The sequence below is a fragment of the Mya arenaria genome, chromosome 6 (genome assembly GCF_026914265.1).
Source record: "Mya arenaria isolate MELC-2E11 chromosome 6, ASM2691426v1".
NCBI lineage: Eukaryota > Metazoa > Mollusca > Bivalvia > Myida > Myidae > Mya > Mya arenaria.
This window is the reverse complement of record NC_069127.1, coordinates 45,508,387-45,527,934: the sequence shown is the minus strand read 5'-3', so window position 1 is coordinate 45,527,934 and position 19,548 is coordinate 45,508,387. Positions and strand designations below refer to the sequence as shown.

At 36.6% G+C, this 19,548-nt stretch overlaps 1 protein-coding gene across 1 annotated transcript in view; it reads right to left on the bottom strand.

Moving 5' to 3' along the window:
* LOC128238893 (pre-mRNA-splicing regulator WTAP-like) overlaps positions 1–19,548 on the bottom strand; it is a 108,684-nt gene that overhangs the window by 57,307 nt on the left and 31,829 nt on the right. Inside the window, exon 4 of the mRNA XM_052955201.1 lies at positions 10,590–10,651. Coding sequence (XP_052811161.1) covers positions 10,590–10,651 — 62 coding nt within the window. The remainder of the gene's footprint in view (positions 1–10,589; positions 10,652–19,548) is intronic.

Here is a 19,548-nt window from a genome sequence, read left to right as displayed (position 1 = left end):
ATTTTGTTGTTGCTGATGGATGTAAATGATTTATCAACAAGAGCTGTCACACAGACAGCACGCTCGACTATTCCGCTGCTTCAGTGTAAGGATTGAAAAGTTTTGGCGAAAAATGCATTGATCACTGTTAGATTAGATTTCAATGCAATACATAATATGCTGAGATATCAATATAAACGTGGTTACATGCAAAATTTTATCCATAATTTTTAAGTCTAATAATAAAGGGCCATTATTTTCAAAATATAGTAACCTAACTCGGTTATTCAATTAGAATGGGTGATTGAATACCATTGTATAAAGTCTCAATGCAATACATAAAGTAGTTGCTGAGATATTATCCTATGTGTGCTAACATGCAAGACCTTTACCAGAATTTCTAAGTCCCATAATATAGGGGCAAAAATTATATATTATGAAAGATAAGAGTTATCTTACTTGATTAGGGCAATTATTTGAATTCAATGCAAACAAGAGTTATCTAACTTGGTTAATTAAGTAAGCTGGATGGTTAAGTACCATTGTATAAAGTCTCAATGCAATACCTCAAGTAGTTGCTGAGATATTAACCTATGTGTGCTTACACGCAAAAATAATAAAGGGCAATTATTTGCATTAAATGCAAACTAGAGTTACCGCATTATACTATGTATAGGACGCTAGCATAAATAGGACGCAGGCAAATAACGGGTAAAACCACTTATATATAAGATAGGACACAAGAAAAATGTTGAAATTGGAGCCGAAAAATTAAGGTTGGTAAAAAATTTATAACATATCTAAAGGTAAAAACAATAAAAACAAGAGGGCCCTGAAGGCCCTGTATTGCTCACCTGATCCAATTCAAGTGTGAAATAAGTGTTATCACGGATGACCCAGTTGCAAACCTTACCTTGCTGTAATAAGTACATTTTGACCAGGTTTTATATAGATCAAGTAGAAAATATGGCCGCAACTGTGTTTTAACAATGTTTTCTATGATTTGACTTCGTGACCTAGTTTTTGAACTCAGGTTACCCAGTTTAAAACTTGACATAGACTTCATAAACACAAACATTCTGACATAGTTTCATGGTGATCAAAGAGAGATTGTAACTTCCACAGTGTTTATAAAGTTTTTCTATGATTTGACCTAGTGGCCTGGTTTTTGACCTCTGATTACCCAGTTTCAAACTCTACCTAAAGACCATCAAGAATAACATTCTGATCAAGTTTCATGAACAAACAGTCATAAATGTGACTTCTAGAGTGTTAACAAGCTTTTCCTTAAATTTGACCTAGTGACCTGGTTTTTGACTGCACATGACCAAGATTCAAACTTGGCCTAGAGCTAATCAATATAAACATTCTGACAAAGTTTCATAAACATATAGTTATAAATGTGACCTCTAAAGTGCTAACAAGCTTTTCCTGTGATTTGACCTATTGACCTAGTTTTTGACCGCACATGACCCAGATTTCAACTTGACTTAGAGATTAATAATATTAACATTCTGACCAACTTTCATGAAGATACAGTTATAAATGTGACCACTAGAGTGTTAACAAGCTTTTCCTTAAATTTGACCTGGTGACCTAGTTTTTGACCGCACATGACCCAGATTCGAACTTGGCCTAGAGCAATCAATATAAACATTCTGACTTAGTTTCATAAACATACAGTTATAAATGTGACCTCTAGAGTGCTTACAAGCTTTTCCTATGATTTGACCTATTGACCTAGTTTTTGACCGCACATGACCCAGATTTAAACTTGACTTAGAGATTATAAATATAAACATTCTGACCAACTTTCATGAAGAAACATTAATAAATGTGACCTCTAGATTGTTATCAAGCTTTTCCTTCAATTTGACCTGGTGACCTAGTTTTTGACCGCACATGACCCAGATTCGAACTTGACCTAGAGATCATTAATATTAACATTCTGACCTGGTTTCCTGAAGATACAGTCATAAATGTGACCTCTAGATTGTTAACAAGCTTTTTCTTTAAGTTGACCTGGTGACCTAGTTTTTAACCTCAGATGACCCAATATCGTACTCGTCCAAGATTTTATTGAGGGTAACATTCTGACCAAGTTTCATTATGATTGTGCCAAAATTGTGACCTCTAGAGTGTTAACCCTTTAGCACATAGACAAGTGGCCAGATTACACCTCCCAGTCAATAGCCAACTTACTGATAAGCAGTCCTTCTCTGTACTTTTCAGGATATTTGAAAATGTGAAAATGAATACAGCAGTATGACCTTAAAATCAATGTTACTCCAAATAATTGTGTCCAAATCTTTTTTATGTGAATGCATTTTTTTATAGATAATTAAATTATCTAATAAATGGTGTCAATGATGAAATATTAAATTATTTTATTTCAGCTGTGAATGTATTTCCAAGATGGAATTGTAACGTTTCTTTGAAATGTCATAATTGCATTAAATCAAAGGGTTATAAAATGCTGAGATCGATCTAAATTTTATTACCCCTATCATAAACAAGAGCTGTCACAGTATGTGACGAATGCCCCCGAATGTGACATTGACCTACGAACAAGGTCAGTACATGAAAAGTTGATCTTGCCTTCACGTGTCAAATACATATGGCAAGTTATTTTAAATTGCCTCTGAACATAAAAAAATACCACCCATACTTGACAACCTACACTGTTATGTCCTTATATTCAGAATTCCCTTGTGAATAAACACTATCTTTCACCTTAGAGGAAGGGACATGGGTCTTGCACAAGACACGTCGTCTTCATATGTGGAACACATGTAGCAAGTGATTTTAAAATCTGTCCATACAAGGGAAAGTTACAGAGCCGGCCGGCCGGACGGACGGTGCGATTTTAATATGCCCACCTTCGGGGGCATAAAAAGACCCATCTGGATTAAAAAGCCGACAATTTATGTTCTTGTGTATAATACACAGAAATATGTCAGGAATATCCGGTGTCATCCAGCTGAGAGATCCAGTCCAAGGTGTCTGTTTAACTTTATTACCCCCTCATAAAATTGTTAACAAACAAGAGCTGTCACAGTATGTGACGAATGCCCCCGAATGTGACATTGACCTACGAACAAGGTCAGTACATGAAAAGTTGATCTTGCCTTTATGTGTCAAATACATATGGCAAGTTATTATAAATTTCCTCTGAACATAAAAAATACCACCCATACTTGACAACCTACACTGTTATGTCCTTATATTCAGAATTCCCTTGTGAATAAAAACTTAGTGTATCTTTCACCTTAGAGGTAGGGACATGGGTCTTGCACAGGACACGTCGTCTTCGTATGTGGAACACATGTAGCAAGTTATTTTAAAATCTGTCCATACAAGGGAAAGTTACAGCCCGGACACGACAAACTATACTCTATGTCCTTGTATGCAGCACTCCATTATGAATAAACACTAAGTGTGACCTTGACCTTTGAGGTAGGGAAACGGGTCTTGCAGGCGACACGTCGTCTTGGTATGTGGAACACATGTGGCAAGTTATTTTAAAATCTGTCCATACAAGGGAAAGTTACAGCCCTGACACGACAACCTATACTCTATGTCCTTATATGCAGCACTCCATTGTGAATAAACACTATGTGTGACCTTGACCTTTGAGGTAGGGCACGGGTCTTGCACACGACACGTCGTCTTGGTATGTGGAACACATGTGGCAAGTTATTTTAAAATCTGTCCATACAAGAGAAAGTTACAGCCCGGACACGACAACCTATACTCTATGTCCTTATATGCAGCACTCCATTGTGAATAAACACTAAGTGTGACCTTGACCTTTGATGTAGGGACACGGGTCTTGCACGCGACACGTCGTCTTGGTAAGTGGAACACAAGTGGCAAGTAATTTTAAAATCTGTCCATACGATGGAAAGTTACAGCCCGGACACGACAACCTATACTCTATGCTTATATGCAGCACTCTATTGTGAATAAACACTAAGTGTGACCTTGACCTTTGAGGTAGGGACACGGGTCTTGCACGCGACACGTCGTCTTGGTATGTGGTACACATGTGGCACGTTATTTTAAAATCTGTCCATACAAGAGAAAGTTACAGCCCGGACACGACAACCTATACTCTATGTCATTATATGCAGCACTCCATTGTGAATTAACACTAAGTGTGACCTTGACCTTTGAGGTAGGGACACGAGTCTTGCACGCCACACGTCGTCTTGGTATGTAGAACACACGTGGCAAGTTATTTTAAAATCTGTCCATACAAGGGAAAGTTACAGACCCGGACGGACGGACGGACGGTGCGATTTTAATATGCCCACCTTCGGGGCCTAAAAAGAAAGCAGATAAATGATTTTCCGGTATGAATAAAAGATCTAGATCAAACAAAACGCTTGCACATGACCTATTTTACAGCCAAAACTATGATGGACATTATATCAGCTTCACAGAAAATTTACCCATCATTTTCTCATTTACTAATTGTTTCTTTTGTTTGTAAACAAAATATTACCTTTAAGTAAATATAATCTCAATTGATTTTAATGGTAAACTGAACTAACGTAATATATTTAATGATTAACGCATCAATGAATTTGGGGGAAATTCCATACAGTACTCAGCTCGTGGTCTTATTACGTCACAATGGGATATCACACCTGCGATTGGGAGTATAAACACCTTCTCAATTTAGCAGACGATATTTTTATGGGAAAATCAATACACAAAAGGTTAAACTTTAATTTTATAAACATCCGGGATATTGTTTACAAAAAGAAAGATGCAAAATTGAAATATTGAAATGACCCTATTGAAATATGCGGGCCATGCATTTACATCCAGTAATGGATACGGTCGGCCAGATGCGTATACATCTGCTAATGAGCTATGTCGGCCTATCTCGTATACATGCGCTAAAGGGTTAACAGTCAAATTGTTGACGATGGATGACGACAGACACAGGGCGATCACAATAGCTCACCTTGAGCACTTCGTGCTCAGGTGAGCATAAAAATAGTATATAAGGCATATTTCGATAACTGTCTTGTGTATTTGGGATATTATTATTGTTTTATATTGGTAATAGTTCGTTCTATTGTTTATCGTATGTTTTTCTAATGATAGACAGCGAGTGTTTTCACACCTTCGCACATTTGAAAGATTTGATAGTGACAATAATGCTACTTTGCGGTATGCACATTCCTTTATTATTATTTTAAAACAGTAACATACAACAATTTTTTTTTGTAGAATATCGAAACGCTATAATCGTGAACAACGTTTAATTGATATTATTTACCTCATATCCCTATTTTCCGTTGCCATTATAACTCAATCCAGTTAAAGCGCTGACTCACATCTAATTTTTGTGAGTAGCACCCCTTTTGTTAAAAAGTAAATACTCATGTTTTGGTTTCAATTTATTTCTCAATAAATCATTTTAAAGTAAGCATTAAATATGTTTCTGCGTGTGTTAATTTGCGTCATTTTATCTACGTCAGTTGTTCTCTTTGGTGGACACAGTATCGGTATTTACCATTACTGCGTTCGTCTCCTGTCCGACATTTTCGGCCTGAAATGGACTTGTTTAAAACGAATAAAATCCTAATAGCATAAAAAGGCCGCAGGCAATTTTTTAAGACGATTATCTGGGTAAAAAAGAGTGTCCTATGCATAATACGGTATCTAATTTGGTTAATTAAGAAGGTTGGAAGGTTGAGTACCACTGTCAGGGATGTGATTGATCTGGCAACTGTAGGGCTGAAACCATTTCGGCCATGGGTTCTGGGATCAAAAAGCACACTGCCGTAAAAGAAAAACTGGCTTTTTATAAGATCTTTTGAGGGTTCTTCTGACTTTAAATTTGAAGCTAACTGGAATAGCAATTCTTACAACCAAAAGCACTCTAGAAACTTTTTAAATCAGCTGAAAAAAATGGATTTTTTTTGGGGGGGGAGGGTGGCTCCCTGGCGCCATTAGATCCATGGAATTCCGCGAATCCGCGGACAAATCACATCCCTGACTGTATAAAGCATGGGTGAAAGTTGCAAATTTTGCAAGTATTGAAAAATTCAGCTGGGGGCCAGGCCGCAGGGCGCCTGGTGGGTCCAGGGCAAAGCCCTGGCCAGGGGTCCAGGGGGCCGGAGGCCCTCTGAAGCTCCAGGAATTAAGCATTTTAAAACACATTTCAAAGCTTTTCCTGTCTTTTAATCAATCAAATCTGTGTTGTATATATATAATATTTCTGGCAGCTTTTGTCAACATACATCAGGGATGCTAACAGAGCCAGGATGCCAATCCTGAAAATGTCTGCCTGGGGTTCAGGGGCCTGCTTAAGGGCTCCGATGGGTCCAGGGCAAAGCCCTGGTGGGGGGACAAGGGGGACAAAGCCCCCCCGAAGCTTTCCGTATTTCAGGGATTCTAGTACCCTTTTTTGCCTTATAATAGTGTTCAAGGAGTACACCTTTCGGTTTGGTACATATAATTATGTTCAACACAAGACATCCACAATCAGAACAATTATCAGGAATCTTAGCAGTGAAGTTTAACACCTTTGTCTTTAAACAAAGTTAAATTTACCTTTTTTTACCTGAAGTCACAGGCATTAGACATGTACCTGACATTTTGGTTCAGTTGTCCACTTCCCATAAAACTCAACTGGCTATGATGAAATGCCTGTGTATGAACAGTCTACACTGTGGGATGTTTGAATTATAATGAACAATATATCGATTATCATGCTTGCAAATGTTTATTGTAAAAGTGATAATTATTCAATTTTTATGTATCATATACTGTGAAATCATTAATGTTCGTGAGCATGAAATTTCGTGGTTTGATGAAAAAAAATCCTAGATCGTCTGCACAATATCCACGCGCTGGCCCGTGATTTCCATCTTCTTTGTCACTCGGTTTATGACACTCGCTAATGTGGTACGACATGCCAATTAGTGCATATACCCATGTCACTTATCGATTTAATGGGGAATAAAGGTAATAAAAGAAGATGTACCCTGGTCATAAATACAGATAGCAGAAGCCATTGAATGCCAATTAAGAATTTTGCAAACTGTGAAAACACCGAAAATGTGCGTATATTGTCACGTTCGGTGCTTAGTAACCTTCAATGTAATAGTAATCAATTAATTATTTCGTTAAATAAAAAAATCGAGTACAGACACTCATCACGCACATCTTGTAAACTTGGAGATTTTTATTAACAGCACACTTTTAAACAACTGTCATTTGCTGCATAAAACACATTTAATTGATTTGGTTCATTATTTGTTAAAGGCAGTTATATTATATTAACAGAATAATAATCGTAAGTTATACAGTGAGACAGGTTTTAACACTGTATACTGCGACCTCTGTAAATAGTATACTAGAGTATGTACGTAACAAGGCAATTGAAAAAGTGAATAAAGGCTTTATATTTCGTGGGATCTTGAATTCGTGGATCACCCAACCCACGAAAACCACGAACATTAATGCCCCACGAACATTAATGATTTCACAGTAAACAGTATTTATTCCATTTTCTGCACATTTGATGAGAATATAATGTTATCAATTATTATATATATATATATTATTCCAAGTAATATCCAAACAGGACTCAAATGCTTTGGCAGCGTAGCTGTTGTGGACATGGTGGACTTCAGGGCTTTTTCTGCCCGTATTGGGAAAAAGACCCTAATCATTTTGGGAAATTTTGAGTCGTGAAAATGCCGAAATTGGGAAATTTTACAGTTAAAAGAATGTAAGTATCTAAATAAGCATTCTAAATATTGCCACAAGACAAGGTTTCCATGATGCTACAGACGACAGTCTTCAACCAGGGAGGTAATTACAATGTGGTGACCATTTAAAGGAGTTCCATACAGGCAATTTATCTTCGCCCGTGGGCAAGGTAAGTATTTCTAGCATGGTTAAATTATTGGATCTACTTATCTGAGGTGGGAGAAAAAGCTGTCTAGTCTCCTGCGATTTAGGAAATGATTTAATAATAGTTAATTTTCCCCTTAAAAGACCCCAAAAATATCAATCTTTGGGGTGTAAATATCTTTTGCAATAAATCATGACAGATCATATTTCATACTGATCTCTGAATGTGATGAAAATCAATTATTTCAGAGGTCAATTATCAAAAAAACTTTACATCACATAATTTATTAGGATGTTGAAAATGAACCAGTACAGCGAAAAAAAAAATAAAAAATAAAAATAAAAAAAATAAAAAAAAAAATTATTCATTTTTTTTTTTTTTTTTTTTTTTTATTGGGATTTTTTTTCTGGAGATTGGGAAAAATATCTTATATTTTGCTTTGGGAATGGGTCCGATAGTTAGACCCGTAGGTACTATAGAAAAAGCCCTGGACTTTGATGTATTCTGGTCCCTAAGCCAGATTTTTCCCCTCCTGGTGTTACACGAGTCCAGTAGCACACAAACTAGATTGTCCCACGGCTGTTCAAGCCTCTCTAACAGGCTTTCAAATTCTATGAAAATTGATTCAGAATCAGCCCTTGTGAATTTTAAGGAGGCCAAATGTCTCAACACTATTTCTTTCTCTATAGCAGAAAAATAGCTGCAACAGTTTTCTCATTGTGTTTGTTGACTTGTCTTAGTTGAAACAAAACCAAGATCCATTAACTCCTCCACATGTTCATCATTGAAATGGCTAGCCACTCCATAAGTCATCTTGTATGATGCTGTACACCTTTGAAGTTTTAATTCGCTGAGAGCTTTTGTATCTTTGGCAAGTGTCTTAAGTAAGACACACTACTGTGGTGCCAGGGAGCATGTTCAGTCATAAATCCAAGTATCATGACCTCTGGATTGAATTGTCAGTCATTGACAGGAACAACTGGATGCACTGGCTGAGGTGTCTGTTCATCCCTGACTTTTGTAACCATCAACATACCTGGAAATACAAATTACAACTATAGAATTTAAATCTCACTCAAACTGGGTCCTCAAAAAGTTTTGTTGAACTGTCTCAAATAGAAAATAAAATGACTGCCTCTACGTAATATGTATTACTACTACAAAATATTTATTCATTTTTTTTTAAATTTGAACCAAACTAATTTTCATTTGAACCTCCCATTATGGTCAACAGCCACTTCTAATTGAGAACAATGCTTCAAACATTATGAGCATAATAAAGAAACGGTTTACAGCGTAAACTTCAATCGGCCAAATAAAATTTGTAAAATAAAAATCGATTATGACACAATCAGAATCAGGATGTCCGAAATAATGCTACATGCGCAAAATTCATTATCAGTTTGATCACTTTCTATGAACGTAAAAAGAAATGTTTCGGGAATTTCTCTTAAAAATAAATGGCAAATATACCCTTAAAATTGAAGAATCGATGTTTTTAGAAGTTGGTGGTGGTCGTTTTTTTTTCCAATTTTCCAATACCTGTTTATTCGTCTTCGTTGTCTGTCATATCCGGATACTGTCTTCTAGTCCCATCGGTAATTTCCGTAATCACCGGATGCTATCTTAACCAATCATAGAGCTCGATTGCCAAGACGTAAATAGGTTCGTTAATTTCCGGCTTTACACTTCCGGAAAACTCACCTTTCGTACCCATATTGTTTGAACTGAGCTCGATTCGCTCCCTGTACCCCTCCCCCCTAGAAATAAACTGAACGGATTTACATTAATCTCAAAATTGATCCGTGAAAATACATCCGAAATTTTATCATCCGTGATACATGTACATAAGGCCCCTGACAGAAACATACCTCAATACTTTAATTCTTGCTCATTAATCAAGAATTCATTTAACTCTGGAACTCATTCAATAAAAGTTAAAAAATGAAAAACAAAATACAATTAAAGATTTATATTGAATAGTGTTTTGTATTTTTATTAAGTTACCAATCGAACCATTTCACACCCTTCGAATCGACTTTTGACAGCCATTGCCACCTCCATTTGTTTTTTGCAGGCTGTTCAAGCCCTTAAGTATTATACCCTGGGGGTACAAACTTCATTGTTCAATTTTGACAGCAGTATTTCAATTTATTTCATTGTTTATTTTTGCCTCCAATTTGCGGTATGTCGTAAAAGTCGTAAAGGATACTGACTGTAAATATTCGGCGAAAACTGGCTTTTTCCGCCATCCCAGTTTTTGTTGGCGCGAAAACTGGCAAGGTTATTCGGAGAACATTGGAATGACAATGCTTTTTTACGAAAAAAAAAACGACTATTTTTGGAAACGTTCGGCTGATATCGCCGACAGAATTTTACCACGAAAGACCGAAAATACGGAATTCCGTATTAACTTACGGAAAACTTTTACCCATGATAAAGTCTCAATGCAATACCTCAAGTAGTTGCTGAGATCTTAACCTTTGTGTGCTTGCACGCAAAACCTTCACCAAGGTGTGACGCCAACGCTGATGCTTGGGTGAGTAGTATAGCTCTCCTTATTCTTTGAATAGTTGAGCTAAAAATTGCTCTTTTTTAAATGACAAACTATCTTGTGTTCAAGGACAAGATGAACACATGCCTGGATCAGGAGTGTGGGCTTGGGCTTAATTCCACCGCTGCTAAAATTTCATACATACTATTACTATTAAATAAATAAAAAAATTACCTTTGTCAAGTTTGGGTTTTTTACTTTCCAACTGTTTTATATACTGCTCTTGTTCCTTTAACCTGCAATAAAAAACATGATATATGACACTGGAAATTGAAACATTTACAACAAGGGTTTCATGAAACAATGATTTTGAAGCTAAATGTTACTGCTTTTGGGAGCATCTCCCTATTTTCAGGAAATGATGTCAAGACATATCTATACCATCACATACTTAACCCTTAAGCCGCTATGTAATTAATGCCTAATATGGCTTATTAGTGCTGATTAAATAACCAGGAATTCTTAGTAATTGACCATAATTGGTAATGAAGGCTAACTATTGAAGTAATAGAGACACAGTCATAAGACTTATATGTGTGTAATCACGAAAGATCACTCTTTCCAACCATGACATTTTCGACGACACACTTTGAGAATTTTTTACCTGTTCGGGTGAGTTAATTGGCAAGAAAATAAAAGTTTTCAAATGTTCTACAATTTTATTGAGCAATTTCTTAGATTTTATTTATCTATTTGTACATTTAAAGAAAAAACAAGCAAATTCGTTGAATTGATATCCCCTGCTTGATTGGGCTAAGTCAAGGAAAGGAAATCAATTGTTGATGAAATATATATATATGAGTTTGAAAAAAAAAATAATATTGTATATATATATAGCATTTAGAATTGACAAAGAAACCTAGTTTATGACTCCATGCTACCCAGTTCCAAACTAATCTAAGATTTCATCAAGGCAAACATTCTGATCAGGTTTCATGAAGATTGGTCCAGATATATGCAAAAAATACAGCCTCTCGAGTGTCCACAAGGTTTTTTTAAGATTTGACTCAGTGACCTCATTTTTGACCCCACATGACCTACTAGTTTCAAATTATTCCAAGATTTCATTGAGGCATTCTGATTAAGTTTCATAGAAAATAGAGCAGACGTATTGCCTCTAAGAGTGTTCCAAAGATTTCTGTAAGATATGACCTAGTGACCTAGTTTTTGACCCATAAACCCACTATTAAAACGCAGTCGAAATTCAACCTAAGAGAACATTTTGACAATGTTTGAACTTAATCAGACCAATCACCACCATGAAATAGTTTCGGACAGATTTTTGAAAGATTTGACCTAGTGACCTAATTTCTAATCACATGTGACCCAGTTTAAAACATGTCAAAGAGTTCATCAAGGAAAACAGTCTGATCAAGTTTCATGAATATAAGATTTTTCTAAAATTTGACCTAGTGACAAGCAGTCCATATTTCATCAAGGGGTACATCATTACCAACTTTGAACATTTTCCGACCAAGTTTTAAATAAGTCCAAAATTTCATCAAGGAAAACATTTTGATTAAGTTTTATAAATATTTGACCATGTATAATGCTTTTAGTATGTTCCAAAGATTTTTCTTAGATTTGACCTACTGACCAAGTTTTTGACCCCATGTGACCCACTTTTTTTAGTGGTCCATATTTCTCCAAGGGGTACATCATGACCAATTTTGAACATAAATTGACCAATCATTACCATGATATGGTTCTGGACAAGATTTTTCCAAGATTTGACCTAATGACCTAATTTTCGATCATATTTGACCCAGTTTTATTTATGACCAAGAGTTCATTAAGGAAAACATTCTGGTAAAGTTTCATGAATATTTGACCATGTACAACGCCTCTAGTATGTTCCAAAGATTTTCTAAGATTTGACCTAGTGACCTAGTTTTTGACACCATGTGACCCACTTTTAAAATAGGTCGAGATATGATCAAGGGAAACATTCTGAACACGTTTAAACATTTTCTGATCAATGCCTACCAAGATATGGTACCGGACGGTTGGATGGACGGGAGGACGGACGAACGGAATGACGGACGGACAACGCCAAAACATTATCCTCCTCCCGAAATCTTTGATTCGGCGGGGGATAACAAAACAACATAATAATTTACACAGATAACACATAAAAATACATTGAAATGGACATTTTACAGTACAGGTAAATGTCAGGTGTGACATTTTTTTTGAAGAAATCTTAAAGCTTATTTTTGTTGACAATTTTTGATGTAGCTGTTCATTGTCATCACCATATGATTTGATATAAAGAATATTGTTAAACTAAACACTTTTATATAATTTAAAAGTTTTGAATGCTTTTATTGACACATTTTCTCTGCAATTACGTCCATTGACTCCAGCCGGAGGTATTGAAATGTAACCTTACACATTATCAGTCATTTTTTTCCTAATTGAACTTCACCTTCATTCAATTTAAGCTTACTCTTGATGGCCAAGGGTGTACCAACTCGGTTCCACACGCATATGTGTTCAAGTTCCTGAAAGAGTTCAGGGGACGTGTTATAGTTGTCCATGTATACTTTATGGCCTTTATGCAGCAACCCACACCTGGACATCAAGTTCATAACAATGCATGTAGTTTTGGTCAGGTGCTGAGTCTCTCCTGTCAAGGCCTCATAGTAGTCCGGGGCATGTTGATTTTCTTGGCGTCCTGCGTAAATGTCGTAACCCAAGCAGTATCCACTACCTGCTTCACAAACAGTGTACAGCTTTACACCAAACTTGGCAGGTTGTTCTTATTATACACCTTTATATTCAATCGACCCTTCCAAGGACAAGTTGCCTCACCAAAGATGAGGTTTTCGTCAGGGGTGTACACTTCAGAGAAGCGCTGCAACGTCCGGATAATTATGGGGCTGATCTGTCTCAGCTTATCAGTCCGATCTTCATCAGTTGAAATATGAAAGTTGGACAGGATATTCAGGAATCTGTAAACAGAAAATAACATTCATTGATTGTAAGGTAATAAAATATTCTGTTATTTCATATCTTTACACTTTCTTTCAGATAGACGGATATTGCGGATGGCAGACATTCATTGCAGCTGGTGGTACCTGTGCTTATATTTGTACATTTCTTTTACAGAAATATATTTTGTCATGTGTGTTTGTCTTATTACTTGACCTTTTAAATAATTGTTGAAACTATTTACAATGATAAACCAACAAAAGGACTTTGATAAAACATATGACTTGTGTTTTTTTTAGCTCGTAATTGTATTATCTGGAATCAAAAAGACATGTATAAAATTTTATGGCACAAACCTGTCCCTTGACATAGATCTGGAGAAGAATGGAGTTTCTGTGACATAATCTGTAGTCCAATAATCATCTAGGTCCGACGTGTAGACTAGTCCCATGGCGATGACCAGCGCGAAAAAGACCTTTATTTCACTAAGGGTGACGTCCTCCCAGGTTTTGATATTTTGAACTTCCAAGCTTTCAACTTTGGAAGTTTACTTAAAAAATGTGGAAGTTTTTGTACTTCTAAGGAATCAATTTGGAAGTTTTAACCCATTTCTAGGGAGTAATATACTTCCAAACTTCCTTTAACGGAAGCCCTGTGTCCTCCCATTTCCTCATTCGACTGTGGGTTGCCAGTTCCTCGTTTGCCATCTGGTTTGTTGCATGCGCATTGGTCTCATTACACATGACTTCAAACAAGAGGCCCAAAAGGGCCTATGCTCTACTGGCATGGCTTTTGTGGTCATATCAATCCAGAGCATGTATGTATGGGTAAAAGGCAACAGACATATAGTTTATGTTTTGTGTTTGGGTTACCTGAAAACGTAGCACGTTCAACATCTGAGCCCAGAAAGTATTGTAAGCAGATTAGTTGCATGAACTATTTTAATATGTGCCAAGTAAAAGTCATCTGACAAAAAAAAATGCTTTCAAAACTGTACTCATAGTAAAAATTTTTGTAGTTTTAAAAGTTAAAAAAAGTTGGTCAAAAGGTCAAAGTCAAGGGCATCCTAGGACAACATTGATCAATCATTCACAATCAATTGTGCTGAGATGGATGCACGAACACACAAAAAGATTTTCAAACCTTTCCAGATTTATGTTTACCAAACCTGTGAACCCTGGGTGTGGCCAGTAATGACACCAGGTGCATAACTTAAACATTCACAACCAATTTTGTTAAGATGAATGCGCAAACTACAGAACTTAAAGCTAAAAAATGGCCTTTGGGCTTTCAAAAAGAACAAGGCAGAGTAATTCACAAAATCAACTGCAGAAGCAAAAAGCAAATTGTCTCTCAAAATCCTAGACTTGCAAATTGTCTCCCTTAACTCTAGACTTGAATTAACATATAAATGTAAACTTGGCTAAAAATAGAATTCGCTCATGCAGACCTGGCTAAAAATAGAAAGCATTTCTTTAAAACTTTCATGGCCCATAATCTAGGCATTCATGGGCGGATCTTGCTGGTTTTCGAAAGGAACCAAGCTCTAATGGATATCTAGATACTGTACAAGTTTCATCGAGATATAATCAAAACTGAAGACTGTATCGTGTTCACAACCAATTGTTTACACAATAGCATTTTTTTATACTATCAAGGGCCATAATCTAGGCATGCATGGGCGGATCTGGCTGGTTTTCGAAAGGAACCAAGCTCTAATGGATATCTAGATACTGTACAAGTTTCATCGAGATATAATCAAAACTGAAGACTGTATTGTGTTCACAACCAATTGTTTACACAATAGCATTTTTTTATACTATCAAGGGCCATAATCTAGGCATGCATGGGCGGATCTGGCTGGTTTTCGAAAGGAACCGAGCTCTAATGGATATCTAGATACTGTACAAGTTTCATCGAGATACAATCAAAACTGAAGACTGTATCGTGTTCACAAGCAATTGTTTACAGACGCACGACCGCACGGACGCACGGATGCACATACTACGTACACATTACCATCGCATAAGCTCTTCTGGCCGTTGGCCAGTAGAGCTAAAAATTAGTTGTCAATGAACAATTTCATATAGTCAAGGGGATTATGCGAGTCCATCTCAACGTTTATCGTCCCACCACCATTGAATGGCATCACAGTTGGAAAGGTTTCATTTCCAGTCCACCCTGCTTCCCTATCAGCCTCGATCTCCACGTTGTTTTCTGGCCACAATGGCATCTCTAGAAGAATGTTGTAGTTTTGTCGTGGTCGAACAGGGTCAAATCCATCGAAAGAATCATCTGAGTCATCGTCACTATCTAATAAATTGCGAACAAATCAGTCATTGTAAACGTCGTCTTCTGAGTCGGAAGCCATTTTTACGGATATGATTCACTGCGCATGTCGTTCTATTTATATCGCGGAAAGGATGTAAACAGAGTCACTAATGAGAACGACATATGATGCACTTAGCACTGTGTATGGGATTATCGGTGAACGACTTGTGACGCCCTTAGCAGCTAAAGGGTTAATAGCCACATTAAACATCAAATTTTGGTTCTTTCATAGTGTACACTTTTCATTTTTTTGCAAACATTGAGAAAGTCTAGATCAGATTCAATTACATATATGTGTGTTATAATGGATACCAGAAATCCAGGTGTAGCTTGATAAATATTGCCAAACTTCTGTTCCTTTATATAGAGAATACTAGGTTAGTGCCGTAGATGGAGGAAGTTTATCTGGCAAGGTGGAGGAATTTAAATTCCACAGCCGAGCCAGATAAATTTTCTCCATCCACGGCACTAACCTAGTATTCTATTTATCCTGTTACTTTGTTTATTTAAACACTATAAATAACCTTAAAATTAATAAGTATCTTTAAAAATTAGGGGGACAACTGTTTTTTCCCAGGTGATGTCAGCACATTCGGTATCCATGTTTCAGGGATGATAACAGAGCCAAGTTGCCAATCCTGAAAATGTCTGCGTGGGGTTCAGGGGGCCGCTAAAGGCGGTGGGGGGACAAGGGGGGCAAAGCCCCCCGAAGCTTTCAGTATTTCAGGGTTTCTCATACCCTTTTTTGCCTTAGAATAGTGTTCAAGGAGTACACCTTTCGGTTTGGTAGATATAATTATGTTCAACAGGAGACATCCGCAATCAGAACAATTATCAGGAATCTTAGCAGTGAAGTTAAACACCTTTGTCTTCAAACAAAGTTAAATTTACTTTTTTACCTGAAGTCACAGGCATAAGACATGTACCTGACATTTTGGTTCAGTTGTCCACTTCCCATAAAACTCAACTGGCTATGATCAAATGCCTGTGTATGAACAGTCTACACTGTGGGATGTTTGATTTATAATAATGAACAACATATCAATCAAGCTTGCAAATGTTTATTGTAAAAGTGTTATTTATTCAATTTTTATATATCATAAAGAGTATTTATTCCATTATCTGCACATTTGATGAGAATATAATATTATTAATTATTATTCCAAGTAATATCCAAACGGGAGTGTAAATGCTTTGGCAGTGAGCCGTTGTGGTCATGTTGGACTGTGTCGCCATCAATGTCTATGAGGTGAGGGACAAGTTGACGTATTCTGGTCTCAAAGCCAAAACAATTTCCCCTCATGGTGTTACATGAGTCCAGTAGCACACAAATTAGATTGTCCAGATTGTCCCACGTCAGTTCAAGTCTTTCAAACAGTCTTTCAAACTCCTTGAAAATTGATTCAGAATCAGCCCTTGTGATTTTTTGGGAGGCCAAATGTCTCAACACTATTTCTTTCTAGCAGAAAAATAGCTGCAACAGTTTTCTCATTGTTTGTGTTTGTTGACCCGTCTAAGTTCAAACAAAACCGAGTTTCACTTAACTCCTCCACAAGTTCATCATTGAAATGGCTTGCCTCTCCATAAGTCATCTTATATGATGCTGTACACCTTTGAAGTTTTAATTCACTTAGAGCTTTTGTATCTTTGGCAAGTGTCTTAAGTAAGACTCACTACATGTGGTGCCAGGGAGTATGGAAGGTCATGTTCAGCCATAAATCCAAGTATCATGGCCTCTGTATTGAATTGTCAGTCACTGACAGGAACAACTGGATGCACTGGCCGAGCTGTCTGTTCATCCCTGACTTTTGGAACCATCAACATACCTGGAAATTCAAATTACAACTATAGTAATTAAATCTCACTCAAACTGGGTCCTCAGGAACTTTTGTTAAACTGTCTCAAATAGAAAATAAACTGACTGCTCCTACTTAATATATATTATACTACTACAAAATATGTATTCATTTTTTTTTAATTTTCATTTGAACCTTCCATTATGTATAGTCAACAGCCACTTCTTATTGAGAACAATGCTTCAAACATTATGGGAACAATAAAGAAACGGTTTAACAGCATAAACTTCAATCGGCCAAATAAAATTTGTAAAATAAAAATCGATTATTATGACACAATCCGAATCGCGATGTCCGAAATATTGCTACATGCGCAAAAGCCATTCTCAGTTTGATCACATTCTATTAACTTAAAAAGAAACGTTACGGGAATTTCTCTTAAAAATAAATAGCAAATATACCTTTAAATCGACGAATCAATGTTTTTAGAAGTTGGTGGTGGTCGTTTTTTTTTCCAATACTCGTTTATTCGTCTTCGTCGTCTGTCATATTCGGATACTGTCTTCTAGTCCCATCGGTAATTTCCGTAATCACCCGATGATAGCCTAACCAATCATATAGCTCGACTGCCAAGACGTAAATAGGTTCGATAATTTCCGGCTTTACACTTCCGGAAAACTCACCTTTCGTACCCATATTGTTCGATCTGAGCTAGAATCGCTCCCTGTACCCCCCCCCCCCCCCTAGAAAAAACTCAACGGATTTACATTAATCTCAAAATCGATCCGTGAGACCTTAAATCCGGAATTCCAGATTAATCCGGAATTTTACCATCCCTGATGTTTAAATCGCCCCCAAAAAAGTTCTCAAGCCTGTTCAACTTTTTTTCAATACGCTTATAGTCAAAGTCATTGCATTTTGATATGTCAATATCAATTTAAAACATCGATCCAGGGTTTTTTTTCCGTATTTTGGGAATATAACCTATACCCGTGAGATTGGGAATTTTCGTGTCAATTTTGGCAAAATTGGGAAATTCTTCATAAATAATTACAAAGGATATAATTTATATAATACTATAATGAATAACATTGGTATTTTCAACATAATATGCGCTGACTCCGTTAGCACCTTACATCGTTTAATCCCTTGTTTTTACTCTTTGAAATAGTCAATTTTTTGATTAACAAGTTCTTAAAAATTTCAAAGACAATTTACCTTCTCTTAGAAGGGCTTACCTTCCCCTTAAATTTGATACAAAATCTGCTGTCTATTAAACTTGATGACTTTCAGACTCATAGAGAGAATGAAATGAATATATCAATATTTTTAATTTCTTCCAATTTCCAAATAGTCAAGACTTGTTTGCAATTGATCAAACAAGAGTGACACTCACAAAATACGCCCATCAATAATTTCTTGGAGTGCTTCGGGGCATTTGGCTGATTATCATACTTGACCGATTTATTTTACCAACAAATATTTTCAGCAAGTTTGGTGAAGATCAGATGATAACTGTTCAAATTAGACAGTGGACAAAGCAAAAATGGCAAATTTTGACCAATTCAAGGGCCATAATCCTGAAGAGCCTGGCTGGTTATAGAACTTTGCCAGCATATAAACCAACAAACATTTATAGTAGCAAGTTTGGTGAAATTCGGATAAAAACTGTTCAAGTTTGAGAGTAGACAAAGCTAAAATGGCCAATTTTGATAAATTCAGGGGGCCATAACTCTGGAGTGCCTAAAGCGATTAGGCTGGTTATCGAACTTGACCTAGATATTTCACCAACAAACACTTTCATGAAGTTTGGTGGAAATTGGATGAGAAATGTTCAAGTTAGAGAGCGGACAAAGCTAAAATGGACAATTTTGACAAATTCAGGGGGCCATAACTCTGGAGTGCCTAAAGCGATTTGGCTGGTTATTGAACTTGACCGAGATATTTCACCAACAAACACTTTCATGACCTTTGGTGGAAATTGGATGAGAAATGATCAAGTTAGAGAGTGGAGAAAGCTAAAATGGCCAATTTTGACAAATTCAGGGGGCCAAAACTCTGGAGTGCCTAAA